The sequence below is a fragment of the Schistocerca gregaria genome, chromosome X (assembly GCF_023897955.1).
Source record: "Schistocerca gregaria isolate iqSchGreg1 chromosome X, iqSchGreg1.2, whole genome shotgun sequence".
Classification (NCBI taxonomy): Eukaryota; Metazoa; Arthropoda; class Insecta; order Orthoptera; family Acrididae; genus Schistocerca; species Schistocerca gregaria.
Genome location: NC_064931.1, coordinates 427,502,803 through 427,529,484, shown reverse-complemented (window position 1 = coordinate 427,529,484; position 26,682 = coordinate 427,502,803). Strand labels below are relative to the sequence as shown.

The 26,682-nt window shown below is 44.1% G+C and overlaps 1 protein-coding gene across 1 annotated transcript in view; it reads right to left on the bottom strand.

Moving 5' to 3' along the window:
• LOC126299585 (aquaporin AQPAe.a-like) overlaps window positions 1-25,957 on the bottom strand; it is a 31,515-nt gene extending 5,558 nt beyond the window's left edge. Inside the window, exons 1-4 of the mRNA XM_049991596.1 lie at window positions 25,742-25,957; window positions 24,050-24,249; window positions 5,787-5,930; window positions 2,153-2,362 (exon numbers count right to left, since the gene is read on the bottom strand). Coding sequence (XP_049847553.1) covers window positions 2,153-2,362; window positions 5,787-5,930; window positions 24,050-24,249; window positions 25,742-25,784 — 597 coding nt within the window. The 5' untranslated portion in view covers window positions 25,785-25,957. The remainder of the gene's footprint in view (window positions 1-2,152; window positions 2,363-5,786; window positions 5,931-24,049; window positions 24,250-25,741) is intronic.
• Window positions 25,958-26,682: the final 725 nt, after the last annotated feature.

Here is a 26,682-nt window from a genome sequence, read left to right as displayed (position 1 = left end):
AGAAAAGGTCAGGTTTTTTATTGGTAAAATTTTGAACACCTCTAAAACGACATTTCTGAAAAAAAGGTATGTTTTCGGTAGTAATGTTTGCCTTTCCGCAAGTTTACGATGCAACTGATAGGAGTCCAAATTATTGAAGTTATTCCAAAACTTGGATGGCGAGGTAAATTTCGGAAGGTATAGATGACATCCAACGAAATGTTCTGTCGAATTTTGTGAAGCCATATGTTTTTGTAGCAAAAATGTCAAGTGTAATGTGCCCGTAAAAACTCAGAAATTTATTGAAATACAGCAATATTTTTTTTAAATCAAGATCTTGATCAGATACACTCCACTGGAAGTCCGATTCCGTTCCTGCACGCAAAATACAGTGGTGATCGGATTCGCCCCAACTGAGGTGAAACTATTAACAATTAACTTAAAGTAACTGCAGCTATAAATTAAAATTGACGTAATACACGAATATTATTAAGGTTTGAAATTAACACTGAATTTTTATTCCGATATCTGACCAATAAATGGACTAAATTTGAAAGATGTTCTGTTTTTGATCCGTTTCACATTTTATCCTACTATGAAGTGTTCCAGGTACATTGTTAGCGAGACCACAGGGCGCAATTTTAGGGGGAATCCTCCCTTTGGGGATAATGCAGGAAACTTTTCTGTATTCTTAAGCTGCCTTTGTGCATACGAATTATGACTGCGCCGAAAAGCAGGGCGCAGCTTAAGGCAGAAAATAGTATAAAAAGCAGTGGGTTATAATGCTGCAGAGTAAAAAGTACTAATTGCTTGCCTTAGCCAGGAACTAATTGACATCTGAGTATTAAGCTGTAACTTTATGGTTTGTTGTATTAAGACGTAACATACTATGCATTGTGTTATGTGGAGAACATGCTGGAACTTTTCGTAATTCAGACCCAGCAATTAGTAACGCAGTGCTTCAGTAACGTCTACAGAGCAGACTGTTTCTTACTGCTGGACGTTTGTTAGCTTGACATTGCTAAGCTGACGCTGAACCGCGTTCACGGTCGCTGGTAAATTCCACAGCTGAATTACTTTTTAAGTCTTGAATATGTTGCCATTAGCTGTCTGGTCTCTACGAATATAAACTCAGTTCTTTTTGGCCGAATTCCAAGAAGTGTTCCATACTTGATATTTTGAATTAGAAAATGTTATTCAGTTTACCTAGGTAATTACACGGACTTTTTGCGGAATTGTCTTAACGCTTACACATGCACGTGATGGAAGTGAAGCAGCACTTTATTTGCCGAGTTATCTTTTCTTTCATCAATATGGCTTCCTGTATTTATAGAATTCTCTGTAAGTAAGGAGTTAACTGCAGGCTTCTTCGTGATTCTACCATAACTTCAAGTTTGAGATACCCTTAGTAGTCTTCTTTGCTTAGTACTGAAGCACCTGGATGTAATAGCAAATCGCGGAGACTGTTAGACGAAGTGCATAACCTTAGGTCTTCATATTTTGCAGAATGAACGCTCATTGAGAATGCCGAATTCAGTGGAACCTGCCTAAAGGTAAGTCAATTTTCGCTATAAATATTAAACACTGCGTATGAGGGGACGTACGAATTGAAATTAACAGGAACTTATTTGTGAAGTTACAATTCCATCTTTAGTTTTGTTACACTCTACTCCAATATTAGCGTATGGATCCGGCCGGAATGTTCCTGCCATTACAGCTATCTGTGTCTTCGGATAAATTAGTCTTACGTCTTCCTCGAGACAGAGGATAGCGTCTCCTGTAGATATTTCACTATCAGTTATTTGAATTGTTTCGCCGAGTTTCTTGCATTCGTTTCTTGTGGAGCTAAGGAGTCATTTCCTAGTTCGAGGTAACTAGTGGAAGTGCAGTAGAATTTCGTTTTGCACTCGTTTTATGTAGTGCTTGCTCTGACTAGGCACTAGTACTTCGTTGCGATACGGCTGACAAAACCAGAACGGCAATGAACGTTTTGGAACTGTTGACAAATTCTAGTTGATTTCTGCGCAATATGCCCCACTCGTTGAGTGGCGAGAAAGTAGTCTAAAATGAACCTGTATTGATTGTACTGTGTTGCGTTATTAGCGAGCAGCACACGTGGGTCAGTCTTCCCTCTGTTGAAAGTGAGTGAAGCAGGCGCATACTATTTACTTACCGCGAATAGGTGGCAGGCCGTTATGGATAGGCCTATGGCGAAGGGAGCACCACTCGCCGCCTCCGCGCTCTCCCCGAAGCAGGCGCCGCACACAGTCATAACCAGCACCAAAGTTATTATCGCCTCCACGAAGACTGCCTGCGTCAGCGTGAGGTGTGGGCTCACCGCCGTCAAGCCCAAAGTGGATGCGGTCTCTTCAGGTGTCAGTGCCTGAAACATTACGTATACCTTCTGCTAGCGTTTCCGATTACATTGAGGGCTTAATCTTGGCTTTTATGTAGGTTATACGCTTAATATTTTCTCTGAACTGAACGGTGCACGAAGGTAACTAGTACCTTACAGTGCTTGAATATACCCCTATCCCAGGACAGGGTATTTTCCCGCTATTACTGAAGAAACGAAATTTGGGAGTGGAAGTAACAGGTTATCTGAGAATTATTTCTGATTAAAAAAGTCGGCATTACAGTTCTTGTCAGAATTGTGTCTGACAGCGCACCACAAGAGGGTCTTTTTCATTTTCACCTAGCAGGCAAGTTTGGATGGAATGTGTGGGCTCTTCCTCTACCTTTTGTGAAGGCAAGTTTCTCTGGGTGCACTTTACATAACTACCTGTGTACCACTCAGGCGTTACTTTAGGGTGTATAGAGAATAGCAGAAACTCACGACCTCCGTTTTCTACGTTAGATCACTGAAGTGAAACTTTCGTCTTCTCTGCTACAGAGTAACTGCCTATCGAGTACAGACTGCATCTCCCTTTGCTTATTTTGGGGTACACGTCTGAACATTGCAAGGGGGTACATAGTTCTGTGTATGCCAATATTTATGACAATTGTCGGAATACACTTATGCCTCAAATTACATCGTATTAGGCACTTGGTAACAATAGAATACGTTACTGCAACTGCTACTGAAAAATTTGTCAAATATGAGAGATATCCGAAAGTTCCTTCTCTTACAATCCTTAAGACCACTGGTCTATTTCACTCTACATGTCTTTAGTAATTTCGCCGACTTCATATTCCGGTGTTTCGAGATTAAATGCGACACGGAGGGGACTGCGAAAGCCTTTACCCTTCATTTCTCAACACTATTTCTATTAAATTTGACTTGCAGTTTTTCCGATACCTTATTGCAGGAATGGCATTGTCCTAAACCTTTAATGAGTAACATGTTTTATTTACCATGTTCAATTTTACTTAACTCTGAAGTTACAGTCGTTTAACTATATATGACAGTAGTATCTGTTCGCGAAAGAACAGTTACCGTAGATGACCATGCAGCTTTGCTAGAAATGAAATGGACACCCTAGCTGCAAACAGGCGTTAATGTACTTCACTGGGGTACGTTTAAAGTGTGTGCCACGACCGGAACTCTAAATCGGGATCTCCTGCTTACATAGCAGATGCTATCTATTTGCTCCACCGAGGGCACAGAGAATAGTGTGTCTGCGTAGACTTATTCCTTGCGCGCTCCCTGTGACACCCACATTCCCAACGTGTCTACACCACTACATTCGTAGTGCGCCTAATAGATGTTTGCCCATGATATTCATTATTCGTGGCAGATTACGAAGTCCCGTACGAGTTCGCGCATAGTGTATGCGTTCGCATGAGGTGAATGGCTGGGAAGCCATATTTTAACTACACTACTGGAAATTGAAATAAGAACACCGTGAATTTATTGTCCCAGGAAGGGGAAACTTTATTGACACATTCCTGGGGTCAGATACATCACATGATCACACTGACAGAACCACAGGCACAGAGACACAGGCAACAGAGCATGCACAACGTCGGCACTAGTACAGTGTATCCACCTTTCGCAGCAATGCAGGCTGCTATTCTCCCATGGAGACGATCGTAGAGATGTTGGATGTAGTCCTGTGGAACGGCTTGCCATGCCATTTCCACCTGGCGCCTCAGTTGGACCAGCGTTCGTGCTGGACGTGCAGATCACGTGAGACGACGCTTCATCCAGTCCCAAACATGCTCAATGGGGGACAGATCCGGAGATCTTGCTGGCCAGGGTAGTTGACTTACACCTTCTAGAACACGTTGGGTGGCACGGGATACATGCGGACGTGCATTGTCCTGTTGGAACAGCAAGTTCCCTTGACAGTCTAGGAATGTTAGAACGATGGGTTCGATGACGGTTTTGATGTACCGTGCACTATTCAGTGTCCCCTCGACGATCACCGGAGGTGTACGGCCAGTGTAGGAGATCGCTCCCCACACCATGATGCCGGGTGTTGGCCCTGTGTGCCTCGGTCGTATGCAGTCCTGATTGTGGCGCTCACCTGCACGGCGCCAAACACGCATACGACCATCATTGGCACCAAGGCAGAAGCGACTCATAGCTGAAGACGACACGTCTCCATTCGTCCCTCCATTCACGCCTGTCGCACCACCACTGGAGGCGGGCTGCACGATGTTGGGGGCGTGAGCGGAAGACGACTTAACGGTGTGCGGGACCGTAGCCCAGCTTCATGGAGACGGTTGCGAATGGTCCTCGCCGATACCCCAGGAGCAACAGTGTCCCTAATTTGCTGGGAAGTGGCGGTGCGGTCCCCTACGGCACTGCCTAGGATCCTACGGTCCGTGCGTCGGTGCGGTCCGGTCCCAGGTCGACGGGCACGTGCACCTTCCGCCGACCACTGGCGACAACATCGATGTACTGTGGAGACCTCACGCCCCACGTGTTGAGCAATTCGGCGGTACGTCCACCCGGCCTCCCGCATGCCCACTATATGCCCTCGCTCATAGTCCGTCAACTGCACATACGGTTCACGTCCACGCTGTCGCGGCATGCTGCCAGTGTTAAAGATTGCGATGGAGCTCCATATGCCACGGCAAACTGGCTGACACTGACGGTGGCGGTGCACAAACGCAGCGCAGCTAGCGCCATTCGACGGCCAACACCGCGGTTCCTGGTGTGTCCGCTGTGCCGTGCGTGTGATCATTGCTTGTACAGCCATCTCGCAGTGTCGAGATCAAGTATGGTGGGTCTGACACACCGGTGTCAATGTGTTCTTTTTCCATTTCCAGGAGTGTATATATGAAGGTAGTATCTGTTCCCGAGTTAGAGTCCCGGTTGGGGCACAGATTTTCAACATGTTCCCAATGAAGTTAAGTAACGCCCGTTTGCATCTAGGGTGTCCACTTAATTATTTCATTTACAGTCGTTTAATACCTGTGTCAGTATCATCGCCACACACATCCATAAATTCAACACTAGTACCTATTTCATTGCACATATCCACGTAGCACTACTACTACAGGCTTAACATTGAGTAGTACATCAGTACATCGTATCAGTGTGATTTATGGAAGCTTACAATGAACACTGTGCGACGATATTTCCACTTTTGCACCTGTGCACATTGGTTGCGAAATGTGTTTACTGCAGCATCTGAAGATGTTAGGCACTGATTCCTGCAATTAATCAGCTGTGGAATACCTCTAATCGACTATTTCCCTCACGGCTGGAACGAAGGTTATATGTAAGATATGTTGTGGCAATGGTGTTCTATTTAACGGGACGCTCGTGCACTGACTGACGCTCGTGCACTGACTGACGCTCTTTATCTGAATACTGCCTAAAAAAACTCCAACCGGCAACTCGCATGCATCCTTACCTTTAGGACGAGGGCTGCAGCAACGGCGCCGGCGCACTGGGCCACCACGTATAAGAGGGCTCTCAGCAGAAAGATGTGGCCCGCCGTCAGCAGCCCCACTGTAACCGCCGGATTCACGTGCGCGCCGCTGACATGGCCCAGACTCTGAAACAGATCAGGTCTCACTTGCACACGTTGGCTGTTAACTATTACCTTACTCAAGTGTCGTTTTGATCAGTATGTGTCCTGGTTCATCGGGTATAAAATATGGAAGTTATAGCAAAGCATTGACCTTTTCGCTGCTACAGACGTGCTCTGTGCATTCCGTGGCGAGTCGTCTATGACTTCTATTCGCCAAATGCTGGCAGCCGTGCTGTTTGACAGCTTTTCAGCCCGTATGAAATACTTGTGTGAGTTAAGAAACTCATTTTCTTGAATACATGTTTCCACATTTTCTATCGGTAAATAACTAGTTATCCATCCTATTACATTGCATACAATAATTTATACAATGCAATAATTTTGAAGATTTGCGGAAAATAAAAACGCATTGCGTTAACTTCCGTACGGTTTCATTTCAGCTCATTGCAGCTAAAGAAATGTAGCAGAGATATCTAAGTTGAGTAAAACAGAAGGGTATCATCTTTTATTACCTAGTTTTATATCTGAAGGATGGTCGCACGGCTGGTCCATTCGAGTCCTTGGGCATCGCCAATCTTTTGGTCGCGATCTGTTTATCTCCAACGTACCAAAAGATTTTCTGGTAATCTAGCACACAATCAGGTTTCTTTACGCTAAATATATTTTTTATTCGAAATATGGAACTAACTTGTCTGCAGCAGAGTGAGGTCGACAGCTGAGGACACGTACAGCACCTTTCTTTGCTTTCTAGCAGTATCGTGAAAGACTGAACATTTGTTGCTCTTATTCTTTGATACTTACGTTGAGTAAAGACACCCTAAAAGCGAACTTTTGACTCATTTTTAGCGGTTCTGATGTAACAGCTACTGCTTTAATCATAAGCTTTTAAGTCTATATTGTATCGCTCCCTTGTCCACACGATAACAACTTTCTCGTTTTGTTAAATATGATGATACATCTGTGAACTCTTACGCTGTCAATAGTACTCACCACTGCAGCGGTTTCTTCTTAAATCTTTACTGCCTATCAGTTACAGTAGCCATTCAAGTGACGGTAATAGAACCTTCACAGCAGAGTGTTTTATTCCTATGTAATTGCGAATTTTTCTTTCAGTTCGAGTGTAAGCTGCTTTCTCCGCCAGTCCGGGAGGGAGGGAGGGAGGGAGGGAGGGAGGGGAAATGTGCGCGCACGTATAATAGGGCCCCACCTTTCCTATTGAATTCGGGCCGACTGTAACGTTTAAAGTACTACGATCACCTCTTACAGTCATTCGCTGGTTGAGAATCATGTAAAGTCGCCGTTGTGTAACCCCCAACCATGCTTTCGCAGTGCAGCCCCCATTTTATCTGTTTACAGAAAAACATGGTGTTGCAAAATGTTTAGTATGTCACAAAACAATGCTTTTAGGAAATTTAATTTGCTGTGACATGTCGTACCACGCGAAAGACTACGAAAGTGGAAAATGTGATGGACTGGACCGTGCAGAGGAAGTTATTAAACTTCCCAGGAAGCTATCCGAAGATCTGGACGACTAAGAATAATCAACTGAGGCAGCTCTCACAGTGAGTTACAAAATTGTTTTGCTTTTAGCAAAATCCCTGCACCCGTTCACTGATGGCAATTTAATAAAAGAATGTTTAGTAGTTCCAGCGGAACATTTGTGTCCATCTCAAGTTGAACAGTTTCGGATTGTGCCATTATCTAACAAGACCATTATGCGTCGCATACACGACATGGCAGACGATGTCCAGAGCCAGCTTGCAAATATCTAAAGATTTTTCCCTAGCTCTGGACGAAAGTGTTTATATCACTTGAACAGCGCAGCTTGCCATACTTAGAGGTGTTAGAGATATTCAGGTGAGGGAGGAGCTCCTCAATGTAGTAGCCATGAAGAACACTACAATCCGATCAGAGGTGATATTTTTAAGTAGTGTTGAAAATATAGGATTGTCGTGGAAATCTTTAGTTTCAGCGTCTACAGACGGAGCACCAGCGATAAAAGGAAAAAAATCTGGTTTCGTTGCGGTGTTTAAGGAGAAAATACAGCCGACCGTGCCGAATGAAATAAGGGGCGTTCACTGTGTGATCCACCAGGGAAACTTGTGTGCAGAGAGTATCACTCTAAAAAAGGTGATAGTGTTGTTCGTACAACTAATTATATAAGGAAGCATGGGGGTGTAACACAGAATTTGAAAGCTTTCTGGAGGATGTAGAAAGCCAGAATGGCAGCCTGCATTATTACAGCGAGGTCAGCTGGCTTAGTCGTGGCGAATTATTAAATCGATTTTTTTGCCTATTAGGTGAGAAATACGTTAACGGAAATTTTATCTCGCGTCCTTAGCAACTATTAACTAGCCATCTGAATCCTCTGAACATTTCACTGCAAGGTAAAGATCTGCTAATTACTCATTTCATAGATCGAATACGAGCTTTTAAAATGAATTTGACACTTTGGGTGAGTCAGCTGGAAACAGGAAACGTAGCTCATTTTCCTATGTTATCGCTCATGCAAGATGTTCACAAAGACTGAACGTTATTCACACAGTTTAGTTGCCCTTAAGGAAGAATTTGATGAACGCTTTCAAGATCTGACAGCATTATACAGAGATTTTGATCTGTTCTCTCCATATTCAGCGAATATTTAAGAGATTCGTCCTGAACTGGAAATTATTGACCTGCAGTGTGACAATATAGACAAACATTTTGGAATTCTAAAGACACTTCACTTACTATAGATTTCCTCGTTTGCACAAATTGGCGGCCACAATAATATCAATGTTCGGCTCCACGTATATTTGTGAACAACTGTTCTCTGCAACGAAATTTAACAAGACGCGCCTGAGAAACGCATTGTCTGATCGAAATTTAAACTGCACACTGTGCCTACAATGCACAAGAACAATTACTCCGAACATAGACGCAATTGTAAAGGGCAGAAAGTACACGATAACCGAAAATCCCACTGGTCAGTGACACCTTTTATCGTGTTACAGTTCACAAGTTAATACGAATGTAGAAGCACACACTAAGCTAATAGAATTATGTGGCACGTGTACATTCTCCTTTGTTTCATTTGTCGCAGTAATAATTCGTGGGTGTTATCCCTGCAGATGGCCCCGGATTTACATTGAAGGCGGCAGCTGTTGGTGCCCCACGTCACTCTCCCCACTCTCCGCTCTGGTCCGGTAGTGGGAGTACCCTGCTCGCGCTGCTCCGTGCTCGCGCCTTGCTGCTCCCAGCTTACTCCGCGAGCACGTATGGTGTGAAGCCCTGCTCTAGATGACCAGTTAAATCTTCACACCATGTCCAAAGGTCAAACTGTATCGCTACTGAAGATTAGTGAAATTTAAGAATAAATGGAACCACAAAAATTTTCAACATCCTTTCAAGGAAGACTGCTCAGAGCTCATCAGAATTGATTCCGCATAAAAACAAGCCTTTCGAATATACAGATGAATACAACGTGAAATCCGAAGAGGAGTGGTGGTGGTGGTGGCGGCGGCATTATCTGTATGAAGTTTAGGACGTTATCTCTGACCGCTTCTACAATATTTCACGTGCCAACCCCTTCCCGAAGGAGTTTTGTCCACATGGTTGTTAGTGAGCAATTACGATTTAGTACGCTTATTTGTCTTACGGCTAGAAACGCCTCTAACATAGGTCGTTTGCTTTTGCCTCACGACTTCCTGTGTACATTTAATTTTCTTTAAATTTCGTCGGTATCTGACGGTTAAGGGGCTTAATGAAGTCTTCAGTCCTATAGAGAGAATCCTGAGTTAGTGACGGCTGCCAGAAACCAGAGCAGATTTGTTATTGCGCGAGAGAGAGAGAGAGAGAGAGAGAGAGAGAGAGAGACCGACCCGCTGCGTTCAACGTGAAACTGACGATTTACGTAACTGAAGTGAAGTTAAGTGAAGCTATCGGACCGGTACGTAGGGATTGGTAGAGGATGTGCCGCATTTGCACCTCGAACCAAAACCGATGTAAGGTGAAGATAGGCTCACAGTAAGGAATACCTTCTACCCAACAGGTAACAGTAAAAAGCGAGAATGCTGGAAACAACTTAGCTGGCCTATAAGGTAAGCTCTCAGCGCTTGTATTTGCCTAATTGCTGATTTTATGGGTGACGTGCTGCAAAGCAAAGTATACATAACTACAAGAATGATGAACGCCCACCATTATTAAGGTAAGAGCAATCAACGCCTGAACAAGGTGACAATTAGCGGCAACAGCTCATACACTGGAACAAGAAACCATCCAATTAGTTTCTGAGAAAGTGTATGAAGACCTATCGCCCTAAGATGTACAGACGCCATAGAAATACAGGAGCATATGACGGTATCAGACAACAATTTAAGTTTTTATCGTTAGTGCAAAAGGACGAACACCGCGAACTCTTTCTCTCTACAAGCTCCTTAACAGATAGGCCCAACTCCGTTGATGCCTCTGAATGTTTCCAGCACTGGAAACTAACGTTAGATACTTTGACTTTACTACGACCCTATACCTACGAAACAGTAGTGAACATTCTTTGAACTTTCTATAATAAAAGGTGAGGTCGCCTAAGTAAAGAGGGTGGGGCCGTAAGTCACATGGGCCTCTGCATGCGACACGAATTTTTTCCACCCACAGCTGTCGTTTCCATTGCAGACAAGCCCTAAGAAGCACCCACTACTTAATAGTACCTCGAAGTGGGAAGTGCGGCAGAAAAGGAGATACTGCACTTAAGAAAGATTCAAACAGGTAAGGGATGAAAGAGTGAGCCGTTTAAAGAGGAAGGGTTTACCACACGCTGCGTGCAGTGGTAGATGCGCCAACTCGAGACCAATCCACGTATCTCAGAGTTAGCTTAAAACTTACCTGAAAATAGAAACCACTTTTACATAGAAAACCAATTCAGTTCTCAGTGATTCGTTAGTGGCGAAGACTGGGGTGGTGGCACCCTCTTTTACGAGAAGCCTGAAAATTATTTTCGTAGCCAGCCACAAAGCGATGGCGAACCTACTGTACATAGTATATAGTCTGCACGTCCACGTTTTTGTCTTGCCCACTGGAATAAACGTTTCTACTTTACTCAGCGGGATCAGAATCTATGACATGAAAATTGAGTTATAATTGATAGACATTTTATAATTTTCATACGTACAACATAGTCCTATTTCTTAAAAGAATAATGCTATCAAACCGCACTATGAGCAGTTCAGATGTTACTCTACAGTAAGTTCTCAATAAATCGTCTTTGACCCTCTTCTAATCTGCGGTAAGTGCTCGCCACAGAAGGGGGAAATCTTACCACCACTTGCCACCTGATTGTTACTATTACGGGCGGCACACTTCCGTGAAATGGAAGGGATCCAAGACTATACAGTTCTCACGTTCACTTTCTATTTGTACCGAAAATAGAAGTTTAGTTGCAGTCTGTGACGTCACCCGAGGCAGCACATAAGCCGGCGTTTGACGCCGACCACGAGGTAGTTGGGTGCGAATTTAAGTGAAGTCACTGCCTCAGGGAGTATTTATATATGGACGCAGCAGATGTCCAAGGGAACACCTGTCATCCGCTCTATGCCCCCAGTGGTAGCCATTAAATGGCCATTTTCTAACGATAATGGCATTTGTGTGTAAATTCAGAATTTTCGTGGTTTTTGTACGAGTTGAATTAGGTCCTAGTCACGAAGAAAGTTTTACGTCGGCTGCATTTCAATGTAGTCCAGAATTTTTAGAGCGGAACTGATAGAACATGACTTCTGAACTACAACTTTGATGTTGACTTCTATACAATGTCTCAAAGCCTGAACTTTTAGTTGTATCAATTAATGGGTTTCATCATGTGCTGTAATTGAAACTTTCAAGCATTAACAGAACTGATACTTTACCACAAATAAGGACTTCGTTGCAGATTTAATTATCAGCAAGTTACTCTAATACTAGAGGTAGCTTAATGGGGGGTCACATCAGGTTTTCATATCAGACAGACTTCATGCAAATTTTTGGCTTTCTAGAGTCACTTAATAAAGCGTTAATTTAGGAAGAGATCTGATCACCCAGACAATTTAAACAATATACTGACGTATTTTGACTAAACTTAGAAAAGCTACTTTAATTTTCAATTTCATTCTTAAATTATGGTGCAATACCTGTACGCTACGCTCAGACGCGTTATGGTGACGTGGCGCTAACAGAAGTGAACACTAAGTCTCAGCACACTTGTTTGCCTCTAGATGTCTAATGATACAGCGCTCGTTTCGGCACAGGAGTTTAGAAGGCTGTGCTTAGGTAGCTTGGTTGGTTGTTTGGGGTTGAAGAGACCCAATAGCAAGGTCATCAGTCCCTTGTTTCAAATGTGGTCCATTCAGATAGTTTAACGTCACAGGAAAATCAGAACGATAAAACAGGAAAGGATAAAAAAGTGGAAGTGCAGTCTTGTCAATGATAAAGACAAAATGAGGTGCAGTACAGGCAAGACCACCTGCTACTTAAAAGCGTTGAACAGGTAGAATGCAGAAGCGAGTATGAGGAAAGGAGACTAACCAATCCCAAGAAAGTGATAAAAAGACTAAAGGGGAGGAAAAGTTATCCTGGGAACATCCGAAAATCTTACAGTGGGAGATACCCCAACGTTCACCGCCCTGCCTCGACACCAGAGTGAGATTACAAACCTAAAAACTGAGAATAGAAGTACACTCCTGGAGGAAACAGAACCAGTTCGACCATCCGTGAATCGTCGGACAACATTAAAGTAAAGCTCAGAAGATTCTGTGCTTAGTAAGCAGAGCAAGAAAAAGGGCATTCCACCAAAATGTAGGCTATAAGGTGGGTGACTCATTATGCAAAAGGAAACCATGGGTCAGTCTGGTATGGCCAATGCAGAGACGACAGGGTGGTCGAGTCCTTTCGGAAGAAAGGAAAGGAAGAACGCCATAGGCCTGGTGTCACCTTAATCGCACAAGATTTATTAGACAGGGGAGTAGCCTCCCAAGAATTGGCCCATGACTGTGCGAAGTGGGATTTGATGTGAAGCCGTAAATCCGCTGCAGGAGGGGGTTACAGAAAACGGGGGTAAGTGACTGCTCCCCCAGCCAAACGATCAGCGAACTCATTACCCGGAATACCCACATGGCCAAGGACCCAAAGGAAGTCAATGGAACAAGCAGCACGGTCAATATCAGCGAGATGGTCATGGATGACAGACCAAGGGATGGCGCGAAAAAACACCGGCCACTAGCAAGGCGGCCACTCATCAAGTCCGTACGTAACAAAACGAGGTTGTGTTGAGACTTATTGAAGGTATGGGCCTGGGAAATTGCAATCAATTCCGCAGTAAAAACCACACATGTAGGTGGCAGCAGATTTTCCGTTCCGACAGAGGACGTGAAGGCATACCCCACATGATCAGCAGATTTAGAGCTGTCAGTGTAAAAAGCAACAGCATCCCGAAACTCCCATAGAATTCGGCGTAAAAAGGAACGCAACACCATGGGGGATGGACTCCCGGACCTCGGCGGAGATCCATCCATATCCAGGTGAGCGACGACCATGGTCTGGGAACAGGGTAGACTAGGAAGGATGAGTGGGAGAGGAACGGACAGTGATTGCGTATGACACCAGAAGCTGGTATCGCCGAACAGAAAGGGGGAGGGGATCCCAAGCCTCAACCAGGGACTATTAAGAGGGCTAGTAGGGAAGGCACCAGTGGCCAAACTGATGTGATGGTGGACTGGATCCAGCACGTGCAGTGTGGAAGGAAGAGCTGAACCATAAACTTGACAACCATAGGCCAAGTGAGATAGAACAAAAGCACGATGTAGACGGAGCGGTCCGCAAGAAAGCTAAGAACATTAAGTTTACAGAAACATTCTGCCTTCAGAAGTCTGATATGGGCAGCTAAGTGAGCTTGTTGTAGAAAAGAAGACCCAGGAAACGAAACTGTGGGACCACAGGCAATCGTGCATCGAGAGAGCTCAGGGTCAGGATGGATCTTAGTACAGCGACAGAAGTGGACCACCCGCGATTTTAAAGGAGAGAATTTAAACCTGCGTGAGATGGTCCATGCAAAGGCACGCCGTATAGCTCCCTGGAACTGCCACACTGCAGAGGCCATTGAAGAACTAACCCAAACACAGAAGTCATCCACATACAGAGCAGGGGGATCAAAGGACCGACAGAGGCCATAAGTCCATCGATAGCAATGACGAAAGTAAGTACACTCAATACAGAACCCTGGGCAATGCTTGTCTCCTGTGTCCGTGGAGAACTAACACCAGTACCAACCCGAACCCTGGAAGACCGATGAACAGGAACTGGCGGATAACAGTCGGGAGTGAGGCGCGAAGACCCCACTGATGAAGTGTAAGTAAGATGTGATGGCGTCAAGCCGTGTCAGGCCTTGCGAAGGTCGAAAGCTACTGCAACCAAATGGCGGCGCTGCGAAAGCCTGCCGCACAGTAGATTCCATGAAAAGTAAATGATCGGAGACCATCCCTCTCAGAAGCCACACTGGTAAAGGAACAATAGATACCGAGATTCGAAGACCCAATTGAGCCAACGGGCTACCATCTGTTTAAGTAACTTGCAAACAACATTTGCCAGACTAATTGGCCCATAGCTTTCAAGAAGTAGGGGGTAAACTGCCGATGGCAACCTTTGAGAGAGCGAAGTGTAGCCCATACCCGTGACATAAGGACGGTAGAACCGAAGGAAGAAACTGTTCCCAACATATCAGTTTGCTCCGTTTGATTAAATAAGGGGCTTTAGCGCGAAGGCGTGTAAAGGTAACAGGGTTGGCAACGGATGGGTGCCTCTTAAGGTGTTGCAAAGCTCGACGGCTACCACAGATGGCAATGGCCGTACTACACCATGGGACCTGCCAGTGGCGAAAAGGTCCAGACGAGCGCAGTAGAACAAGGTTAGCAACTAACAATCGCGTCAGACACGTCACACAGGATGTCATCAATACAACCCGACAAAAAGTTGGAGGAAACACGACTTCTACATTGTCTAGAGGAAAATAGGCGCGTTAGAAAGATCAACGAGAACCTGTCCATCGGGGAGTGGGAAGGGAGCGAGAGAATCAACGGGAAATGGTCAGTATCACGGAGGTAGTCATGTGGCGACCAGTGTAATGGAGGGAGGGAGGGAGGGAGAGGGAGAGGAAAAAGATCAGTGGCATAAAAGGTACAATGACCGGCACTGAATTGAGTGGAGGAGCCACATTAAGAAGGAGGCACAAGTCATGGTCTGCAATGAACTAGTGTACGAGAAGACCACCTCTAGATGGAAATGCACTGCCCCACAAGGGATGGTGAGCATTAAAATCCTCGAGGAGAAGAAAGGGAGGATTAAGTTGCTGAGGACGTGCAGCTAAGGCAGCAGGTGTAAGAGTTCTGTCAGGAGGGAGATGATTGCGAATTGTGACCTCGGGGTCCAGGTGGACCCTAACCGCAACCGCTTTCAATGTAGTTTGAAGAGAAATCCACGTGCTAGCAACGTCTGTATGGACCAACGTACGAAGGCCACCAGGGGGCCAATCAGAGTTCTACAGAAAACATGGAACCCACAGAGGGGCGGTGAGTGTCAACAAAATGCGATTCCGTAGAACCACACAAGCTGCAGAGTAAGACGAAAAAAGGGATTTCAGTTCCGGAAGGTGACGGTAATATCCATTACAATTCCATTGGATAACCACAGAACGACCATTCAAATGGCGTCGAACGGGCTAAATCCAGGCATGCCACCAGGTCACCCGTAACAGACAAGGTGGGGGCGACATCCAGGAACAACACGTCAAAATCTGGTTGTTAAGCCGGGGATGGGACCTCTGGTGACACCAGATGCTCATTGTCCCGGCACTTTTGTTTCTTTTCTGTTTCAGATCGAGAGGGGCTGTGTGGCATATAAGACGAGGTGCAGCTAGATCGGGTGACCTGGGGGCCGACAGACGGTGGTTCTCGCGGTCGTCGCGTGGCATACCTCTGACCTGGAAGGTGCCAAGAAGGGGTATCCCGTAAGGGACGCTTTCGACGAGCAGACGCCGAAGAAGTGGGACACTTCTGTGACTGGGGATTTAACTAAAGGATAACTAGACGTCATGGACACAGGGTGAAGAGGCACATATGTCTTACGAGCCTCCGTGTAGGTTGAAAGACCAAGGGCAAACTTGTATCTTCCTTTCCTTATATATTAGGCAATCTGGTGAACGTGAAGAATGACTGCTATAAGAATTAAGACACAGGAGTTTACGTCCGCAGCCACCACAAAGTGGCCTGCAAACAGCAGGAAGACGTGTGACCAAAACGGAAGCACTTTAAACACCTCATAGGAGGTGGGATGTACGGCTACATATTACATCGATAAACCATAGTATACTTTCTCAGGGAGGGTATCCCCCTCAAAGGCCAGGATAAAGGCATCAGTATCAATGCGATTGTCCTCTGGACCCTTCTGAACACGCTGAAGGAAGTGAACATCCCGCAATCCGAAATTGTTCGGAAGTTCCTCATCAGTTTGAAGGATGTTGTCACTGAAAAATCGCACTTTGAACCATATTTAGGGACTGTTTAAGGGGGAGGGGGCGCAAATGGACTCAGGAGTTGAGCCAAGATGGTTGCAGGCAAGAAGGGCCGTAGACTGGGCAGCTGAAGCAGTTTTGATAAACAACGAACCCGACCGCATCTTGCTCAGGGAGTCCACTTCGCCAAACTTGTCTTCAATGGGTTCCACAAAGAATGAATGTTTGGCATTTTTGAGAGTATCCCGTCAGTCCAGGTGCAAACCGCATAGCGGGGAAAGGTTTTGCCCTAGCTGACGGTCCTCACCCACTTCCCAGGGGTTAGACATGGAAGAGGAGGCCGAAGGCACAGGAGAAGCAGCACTAAAAGAATCAGTTCCACACAGAGTCAGCCGCAGAAGAACGGTCAGAGTTCTGGACCTGTATGCATTTCATTTGCATAGAATCCATCCCGATACCACCCACTCCGATCAGGGGCTCTCCTCACAGGCGCTATCCAGTCACAGCAAGGGCCGTCTAGCACAGCAGCCATTGCCCGGAGTTCCAATGCTAAAGGGTGACAAGCAACCACTCCTAGGCTTACACGACGTCAGAGCTACGGTATCAGTGTGATCCTTTGTGTTCAGGGTGATCAACCCAAAGGGTACATAGCGACCTCCCCACATGGGCTGGCTACTGTGTTGGCTATGCACCCTAGCATCAGACAACGATGTGAAAGAGAAGGTGGAATGAACAAGGAGGGCACACGTCAAATACACTAGGTAAGGTGCTCTTCCCCAAATGGCTCACACTGAAAGAGAAATTTAGTAATGGAGGCTGAACACCGGAGGGGACCAGGGAATGCCGAAAGGATGAGGTGATTATGCAACGAAATTAAATTGCAGTACCAACATAACCAGGAGGATAGCGAGGCCAAAATAAGCAAGGACACCAGGAGAGGGGTAGGAGAGAGCGAAGGGGAAGGGGCAAGGAAATGCAGCCCTGGAAAGAATGAGGGGTGCAATAGCTCGAGGCCCCATGCTCGCCATGTACGTACTCACCAAAGAACCGTGAGCCCCCCCCATAAGTGATCATTGATTTAGCATCTGCTACCTCTGATGACACTTTAGGACATTCTAGTAGCCTTTTTGAGACGCTGGACTCCATCCTGGGAATCTGGAGACCCTACTCGAGACACGTGGGGGTGGTGGGGGAATTAAGAGCCATTAACTGAGTTACAGGCCACAGCTTCATTCAGTATCTGGCACTGGGCCGCTTATCAGTGGCATTCTGGGAGGGAGATGGTCTGGCTACGTGCCGTAAATATTTCCCGAAGACACCGATGAAAACTACTGGAGACGGCAGTTTGCTTAATTGTTTACAGAAAGTTTCAGTCAATGGCACCTGATTCTTTAGCGTAATCAGACAACAGGATGTAGGGATTCCCGTTTTGGCATGCCTCACTGTACAAGCTGTCATTGGATTTTTCCTGTATTTTCGTTAAGCACTGAGCAAACGAATGATTGTTTAGTATGGCATTCTGTGCAATTTAAATACCAATTTTCAGAGTTACTACTTTCGTGGAGCGATCGTAGTTACAAAATTTTGGATCGTTGTGCAGCAGGATGAGTACGTCATTTTATCTGCAGCACCTAATGGGAGACGTTTCACGCCAGCTGTAGGACGTAACTTTCTGGGAGGAGATTCCTTTAATGGTTAGAGGACCTGTATTGTCTGGGACCTTTAAGGCGCGACAAAATGTATTCTTAACTGCTTAAGATTTTAACGAAGCCCGTCGTCTTGAGTACGAATTCTTAATGAAAGATCTTTCACTTTTCCATTTTTCCGAGTCTACTGTGAGGGCAACGTTCATTTATGGTTTTATGACAGCCAGACGTTCACCTGTTTGGTTATTTGTAGAGTGCAGCTGAATATGATCAACTGTGACCTTTTGCGCTTTTTTCCTTCAGGAAATTTGATCATTATGTCCCACATAACTGTAAGAGTTTAAGTATTCCGCCATTAGTTGAAGTACACACTAAGTATTTGATGAACTGTTTCGCTCCTCGATGTTTAATTTTTCCCTCTTCCACGGGAGAGCCAGGGTAGGGAAAGCTGCGAGGTTTTAATTGACCGCTTTGAATAATTAGCGTCTTGAGACGGTCGGTACGGCATTTTTTTAAGGCTTTTCATGTTCGGAACGTCCACCCTGTTGTCGCCTATCAAGATTTCGCCCCATGAAGCCGCAGCACCGGTTGTCTGGCATGCGTCCGTTGCCTCGAGTCCTGATGCCCCAAGGGAGACACGGGGAGCTACCGGCTCAACCGTAATAAATGAAGTCTGCTCTCAGTGGGCTCTACTGAAATACCCGTAGCGACCGTATCAAGCCGGATGAGCTACTGCGTTTGTTTTGAGCACATGTGAGACTACGCAATAGCTGTGTGGGTCATTTTGGAGACCATGTGCTTTCGAATGACTAAGTAATTACTGTAGCCTTCCAGATTACGTTTACTGGGTTTAAAAGAAATGTAGCTATGTACTGAATTTTATAGTGTACGCTGCAGTGTCACATCAAAATTTCACAAAACCATTAATATTTCACGAAACAAAAATTTAGGCTCCTAGCGGTTCTGTTCGCTATGTCTATACGTTCGCAAAACTGCTAGTTTTACACTATTTTTAAATTCTCTGTTCCGTTTCATTTCGCTTTGGTGCAATGTTTTGTTTACAGTCTGCTCCGGAAGTACTCGCAATTTGAGTTACTTTATGAGCAATAAATACGAACAGTGGCGCACCAAGAAATGCGACAGAAGAAAATGCGAAGGTAACTTAGTTAATGCCGAATTGTTACGCCAGAATAGGAAGTTGTACATATTGGAAACATGTTATTTAAATGCACATCGCGAAAGGCAAATTGAAGTTATGCCCTACAGGTGGAAGAGAGAAGCAAGGCGGTATGTGTCGAGCGGGTCAGGTCGACGACCCTGTACAGATGAAGGATAGACATTCAGCAGAAAGATGAAACCGAAGGAAGCATGACAACCGTCTTCGGTTGTTTCTTGCAACATGTCTTACGACCTATCTTTTGTAAGAACACACAGAGGGACAGGCGCAGCACTTAACAGCTTGCGAAGTGCAGATAGAATTACGAAGATATTTTATGATTATGAACTTTCGCTCCGTAGCCTAACGCTCTATCTTTTGAAGTACTCCAGCTTCCATCACGAGCTTATTCGGCTCGACGGAACTCTCAATAAAAGCGCTATTCCACGATTAGAATAGTGTAGTTAATCTATGAATCGTCCCTACAGGAACGATTCATATTGTTATGAGAAAAAGTGAGTTTTAGTGAATGTGTACGAACACATTTACCATTGAAGCAAAACTTACTCCTTTCAGTAAGAGGAAGCTTTAAGATAAAATGCAGCAGGATGGAGAGAGTTCACATTTTGTGATGCATGACTGATTCGGAATTTTCCGCATGCATTTCAGTATTTGGGCACTCATTTCCCTGTTTATACCCAAGATCTAACATTACGTGTTCAACTGAATTATACAGAAAAACCTTAATTTCCTGAAATTTGGTTTTATTTTACTAAATTTCATGTGCGTAAAATAATAGGGCCAGAACCTTTGCGATCATGTCATACATCCGTGGTAAAAATTCATCGCATATTGAATTAAATGTTACCCGACCGAATCATTTTCAAATATTTTGTTCATTATTTAATGTATATTCATGTACAGAATTGTCCAAAACTATGGAAAATTTATAAAATTTTCTGTATCAACCAAGTGCGTTAAAGTTTATTTTTACAACATACAGAGCCGAGAAAGACCACGTGTCAGACATTTGAGTGAGCGCTGTCTTTCCCAGTGGATCAGCACTACAGGAAAATATTCTAGAATTTAGGTCAAACCCATGAAGGAACAAAATGACTTTAGCCGAAATGTAAATGACAACACCAACGAAGGAAAGCAGAGCCTAGGGAAACTGAGCCAATATCTAAGACTGCCAGCCAAAGGAAGTAGGCAGTAAGGACAGTGAAAGGCTGCACCAAGAGTAAGCAGGTAGCTTCTGTAACAGCTTAGGGTCTATTGCACGCTACCGACGTAGCCACGAAAGAGTTGAGACCGCCGGGGTGGTGAGTGGCTGGTATTGTCCAACCATCAACTGATTTATGGTAGTTCCCACGTGGCTTTTCGACAATGCCTCCCATTCAAGCTGGCAGAACGTTAGGCAAATTCAATTAGAGATTCGGAGACAGTAGAAAACTTGGAATTTTATTAGGACCCGGCACACCAACAAAGCTTAGAGACTTCCACATTAGGTGCACACGGACTGACCTAAGTTAAAGAAGTGAAAGCCATACTGACTGGCTAGATTTAACATGTTAGAATGTTTAATTTTACGTACTGTTACTCATGGATGTCTACAATGTAAAGAACGAGCATGTTTGTTAGAAACAGGTGCTAGTCTAACGTTTAATTGAAAGTAGCCCTGGGAGAGTTCATTTGTACTCGACACATTTTGATGTGTTAATTTGATATGACATTTAATACGTCGTTTTATTTCATGGAATGTTTTATCAAGCTCTTCACATTACTTTCCCCATTCGCTCTAGACAGTGGGTAAGAAACTTTTCTAACATACGCAGATAGACTTCTTAAACCTGTACATTTTCCATTGTTTAAATTTGCATACATTTGCGCGTCCGAGTTGTTAGCGTCACGTGCAACTTAAATTCAGCACCATATAAGCTGGAAGGTAATGTGATTGTAAGAGGACCATGTAGTCATTTGACGATTGAAAATGAGAATTTTTGTAACTAAAAATTCTCGGCAAGTGATATTTAACATCGTATTGATTATCTTATTCTCTCAACTGAGGTGTTGAAGAGCATCCTATGGAGTGGTTGAATGCATTCCAGAGCTCATCGGAACATGCACGATTAACATGTTCCTCTTGTTTACGAGGAGTGTTTCTTTCCCCTTATTTGTTCTTTTCCTTCCCGTGTCGTTACAAATGCTTCCAGCTAGTCATTGCTCCACTTACTCTCCATCGGGTTCTCGTAAGTAGCGAGTTTTACTGTAATCACCTCAAATTTAAGCCGCCAACGACTATACAGCTATGGGAAGTGTTAGTGAGGCTTAAAGCGTAAGGAATCAGTAAGCTTAATATTTTCGCATCAGTACTAGATATTGCTATTTACTGAATTTAATAGCTACAAACCGTTTAATTTGCACCTTCCTGTAGGTGAAATTAGGCGTTCAAGAAATGATGTGTTTTGTACAACTTCTAGAGTTTATGTACTCTTACTGTATATCACCTACACTTAAGTCTTGTATTAAGAGACCAACACTAACGTAGCATTCACCTCAGAGTGAGGACATGAAAGAGTAAGGTTCCGAGAGGCTTAACAGCGATTCGACACCACCGAATCCGGTAAGTATATCCGAGTTGCTCTTCTATGAAGGCAAGAACGGGATCATGACAGCGAACGCCGGAATGTGTTGGCTAATGAAAACTGATGGAGATCCATTTCTGTTACGTACCGCCAGCCGCGGTGGTCTCGCGGTTCTAGGCGCGCAGTCCGGAACCGTGCGACTGCTACGGTCGCAGGTTCGAATCCTGCCTCGGGCATGGATGTGTGTGATGTCCTTAGGTTAGTTAGGTTTTAGTTGTTCTAAGTTCTAGGGGACTAATGACCACAGCAGTTGATTCCCATAGTGCTCAGAGCCATTTGAACCTTTTGTTACGTACCCATCACTCATCGGAAAAGCATATGGAATTCTGAAGAGACCCGTTACGGATATCTGCAACTATATTAATTTGTTTCACTTAGAACGAGACGAGTTATTAAAGTCTTTAGGTTTCGCTGTGTAAATTTCTACTCCCATGACACCATCGCGCCTCCTGCAATACCGTCCCTCACCTTATGGATTAAACTTCCCAGTCCTTGGTATTAACGGTACGGAGGAGCCTTTACTTATTACCGAAGATCTGGCCAACATATGCCTTTTCGTCCATGGCAGCTGCGTTCGTGTTGCAACGGTACGGTGGCAGGTGAAAGTGTGCCCAGTACGTTAGGCAACGTTATGTTTCTTTGCACTAGAGCGTACAGCTAAGCCTTTACTACGGTGCCATAGCCTACCGTTTGCAGAATCGTTCCGTCCGATACCCTTGAGCAATGTAGTACTTTTATTTTGTCCGCCAGCACTAGTGATACGCGTTGTCTACGCCAGACTTGCGTGCAAGATTTGGCATTGAGTATTGTGCCCACCACTAGCTGTCCACGCGTAACAAACCCATGTTTCGATTCAACACTTGCCCATATCTGCCTGAAGCACGCCCTGACACACTGCACCTTCGAAAATTTGCCGCATGTTAGGATGCTCTCAGTTCTCGGCTTAAGGTAAATCTAATCCGCTATGCCCAAAAGACCATGACCGCTAGAGCGTATCACCACGTTCTAGTAATTTCTGTTTCTCATCCCTACACGAATCCCATGGAGTTAAGTGAATTCAAGGAACACGTGTTATCCCGAAGAAAATCATCTCACAGCACTGGAAATAGTTCACTCACTGTAAGCTATTTTCCTTTTATACGGAACTAATGGAAATCAGTCTTACTATAGTATTCTGTATTACTGCAGCACAAATTACAGTACGAATTGTATTGTGACATCTTTTCTTCCTTAGAGTCCCTGACTATTCACCAGTATGAGCTGGCAACGTTGTTAATGCTGTCATATCGGTTTAAGTGGCAACTTTACTTGCCTGAGCGATAGATTGTTTATTGTTTTCCATCTACGTACACTAGCACATTGTGCGTTGTATTAGAATTATTACTTAGTATTACGAATTTATACTTCAGATGTTGTGGGAGTAACTGATGGAGTGTCACGTACATTTTAAATTAAGAAAACATGCTGAGCACAAAGGTGAAAAGTTGAAAATACGAGGCATTCATTAACTGAAACGGCGTGTTACAGGCTACTTCTGCGGAGTATCTTAGAACCTCGACAACCTTAGACCGAAAGAACACTTAAAACACCATTCTTCCCGCGTAGTACTAATGCAGGTCCACTAAAAAACCAAGTACATTTTTTCTATAGTGTGCTTGTTTCACCCATGAAATTACACTTACTAATTGAGTCCTGCAAATACGTTTTACGACTCATTTTATAAAACGTGAGTACTTATCCAGCACGCTCACCTGCGAGAATTTACCGAGTTCTGAAACAAATCGATCTTCCAATAGAGACTGGATTTAACAATTATCCGCTATTTATGTTTATATTGCTAGTGGAATTTATTCTAAGCACCCAATAGCAACCGAATTTGAGTTTCGATTAACGTATGTTCGTCCAGCGAGTTTTGTAATAGTAAACTATTTTTGTGCAAACTAGACTTCATGTAATTTATCTTCTCTTTAGTCTAAAGTTATGGTAAAAATAGCTGCTTAAGGTGACAACCAGAACTGGGGCAGTAAGACCGATTTCAAGGAAACGTCGCTAAAGCGGTAACATTCGCAGCGTTTAAAGTGGGTAGGAACAATAGTAGGTTCTATTAAACCTAAGTGCACCCCAAATTTACCATTAGTACTACGTGTCTACCGAAGTTGTTTTAAACTACTACGAAATTTGAGACTAACCTGTACAACACATGCAACAGTGAGCCCAAACGCCAGGGCAATTTGAACTGTTGTTGGCTTGTATCCGTCGGACCAAGCCACAGTGGTGGAGCCGCACCCAACGAGCACCAATATAAACGTTCCTAAGAACTCTGCCGCAAACTTCCGCAGTGTAGAACTGCGTTCTTTCACCTCGTGCACTCCTGCTGCTGCTGTTATTCCTGTAAAACAGTTGAAACTAAATTTACACTCGTTTTACCATTACATGGCTTACGTTACAGTTATTTTGAGCTATTTTCCTAATCGTATAGTTGAGATTAACAGGAGATACGGTAATGTGAACTACGTAGTTAACAAGAAAATCGAGAAGACTCATCTACGACCAAAACGAACCTTTAGCCGTGATTTTAAAATTCTGCAAATATCCCGGGTTAGGTAATTCATGGGAAATTAAGCTGAGTGACCGGACGGATTGTTCAGGTACGTATACGGAGATATGTTGGTGTTAACCCGTATTATCTGGCTGGGTACAGTTCAGTCTTCAAACTGCCGCTAACACTGACCGGTTGTCGGTTTGTACTAAGGCTCAGGGACCCGTCAGAATCTGGAAACCTTCCTACATTCGGTTCAAGCTATGGAGATTAAGTGCAGGGTACTTACTAGTGACTTCACAGAAATTTCAACCAACTTCATCCTAATCGAAATTAGTGTTCAACATTGCCCTAAATCACAGTGCTGGGGTCTAGATATTCACACCACAGCATTTCATCAACTTGCTTAAGATTAAGGAACATGAAAATTCCTACCTATGAATTTATTATTTGTATCTGTTCTCTAGGCGTAGTGAGCTTTATTGACTACCAGCTTAAAATTTAACGTATGAACGAATTAAACTAGTGATCGAGAGTCACGTCACTTTCACCATGAAAGTCATCAACATTCATCACAAATTTTCCTGTATCTTATTCTCTCCCCCCCCCCACTTCCTTCCCTCTGGATAAGAAAGATGATAACAGTAACATACGTCGCACAAGTTTCTTCTTAGTAATGTATTACTATACCTATCATTTTCTTTCCACTGCAAAACTAACACTAGTGCGGTTACATTTAACTTAACACCGACGTTATAAGACTACCAATAACCGGTATGCTGTGTACGTCTTTCCGCAGATTTGCTTAGTTATTGAGGACATTTTAAACTGAAAACCCACGAACGTACCTACCGCACACCGATTCAGCTTCAAATGCAGGTATCAGGGCTGGTCCTGATCACATACGAAAAAAGTAATCTCTTCGAGTCTAACTTTCCCTATAATCAGTGAATACTTGAAATTAATCTGAAAATACTATCCACGCGCTAGGCAATCACACTGCAAAAACCACGATAATGTTCAACCAAGAAGATAATGGGACTCATGGATGTCGCTATGCATAGAGCTACAAAGACTTAGTACAAACATCAGTGCACCGATAAAGCAAAACTTTAAATAAAACGCTAAAACGCTCAACACGAAATACGAACACCATGTGCAACCCACTACCAGGAAGAGTAGCCTCACTACAAGTCACCAACAAAAGTAAAACCTGTGAACAGCTGGCGTATGAAATCCATAATGAAGCAAACCATAGAACACAGACACTTTCTCAGAAACATCACGTAACAACCAGCAAGAACACGAAAATAGATATTTAGCGCTCCATATTCAAACTCACGTTTTGTACTACAACATTCTTCTACGAACGGGGAGCAAGGCATATTGAATTATACAAAAGTAAGCACGGTCCAACCACTGTCACTGCTCTACACCGACTACCCAAGTCCTATGCTCCCGGCACTATTAGTATCGCGCAAGAGTAAACACCAGCACGGCAAAGACAACCCACACCGTGCCAAAGGTCAGCATGTGGACCTCTCAACCTTTAGCTCGACTAACTCCATTAAATATATAACTTGCTCTTCAGAAATACTCACTCAACAAAGCTTTTTTATTGAAGAATACATAACATACAAGTATATTAACGTGTATAGTTTGAGCTTTGATTGAACTCGATAGAAAATAAAAATAAGTTCTCAAATCCACCAGTCGCTAGCGATCATGTTCACAAATGGCTCTGAGCACTATGGGACCGTACTAAGCTGCTGCCAGCCCGCCCCCTTCGGGGGGGGGGGGGGGGGGGGGGGGAATTGAAAATCAATAAAGGAAAAAAAAAAACAATGAGACTTAACTTCTGAGGTCATCAGCCCCCCAGAACTTAGAACTACTTAAACCTAACTAACCTAATGACATCACACACATCCATGCCTGAGGAAGGATTTGTACCTGCGACCGTAGCGGTCGCGTGGTTCTAGAGTGTAGCGCCTAGAACCGCTCGGCCACCGCGGCCGACGATCATGTTCACCTCGGGATGCAAACCATAAAGTTAATTAATTTTTTGGTTAAGATCTGCATTGGTGGTTTTAGTTCTGACAGGCCGGAACTAATAACGACGTACATGCGTAGGTCATCCTTGTCAGTAACAAATAAACTCGTTTCTTCGTAAATTTGTGAATTACTGTATACACGCACAGGGGTCTCTTCCTGTTAAGGAAACGGTTGGCACTCCTATGAATTATTGACATTAATCAACATTTTATGAATTCTTTAATCTCTCTT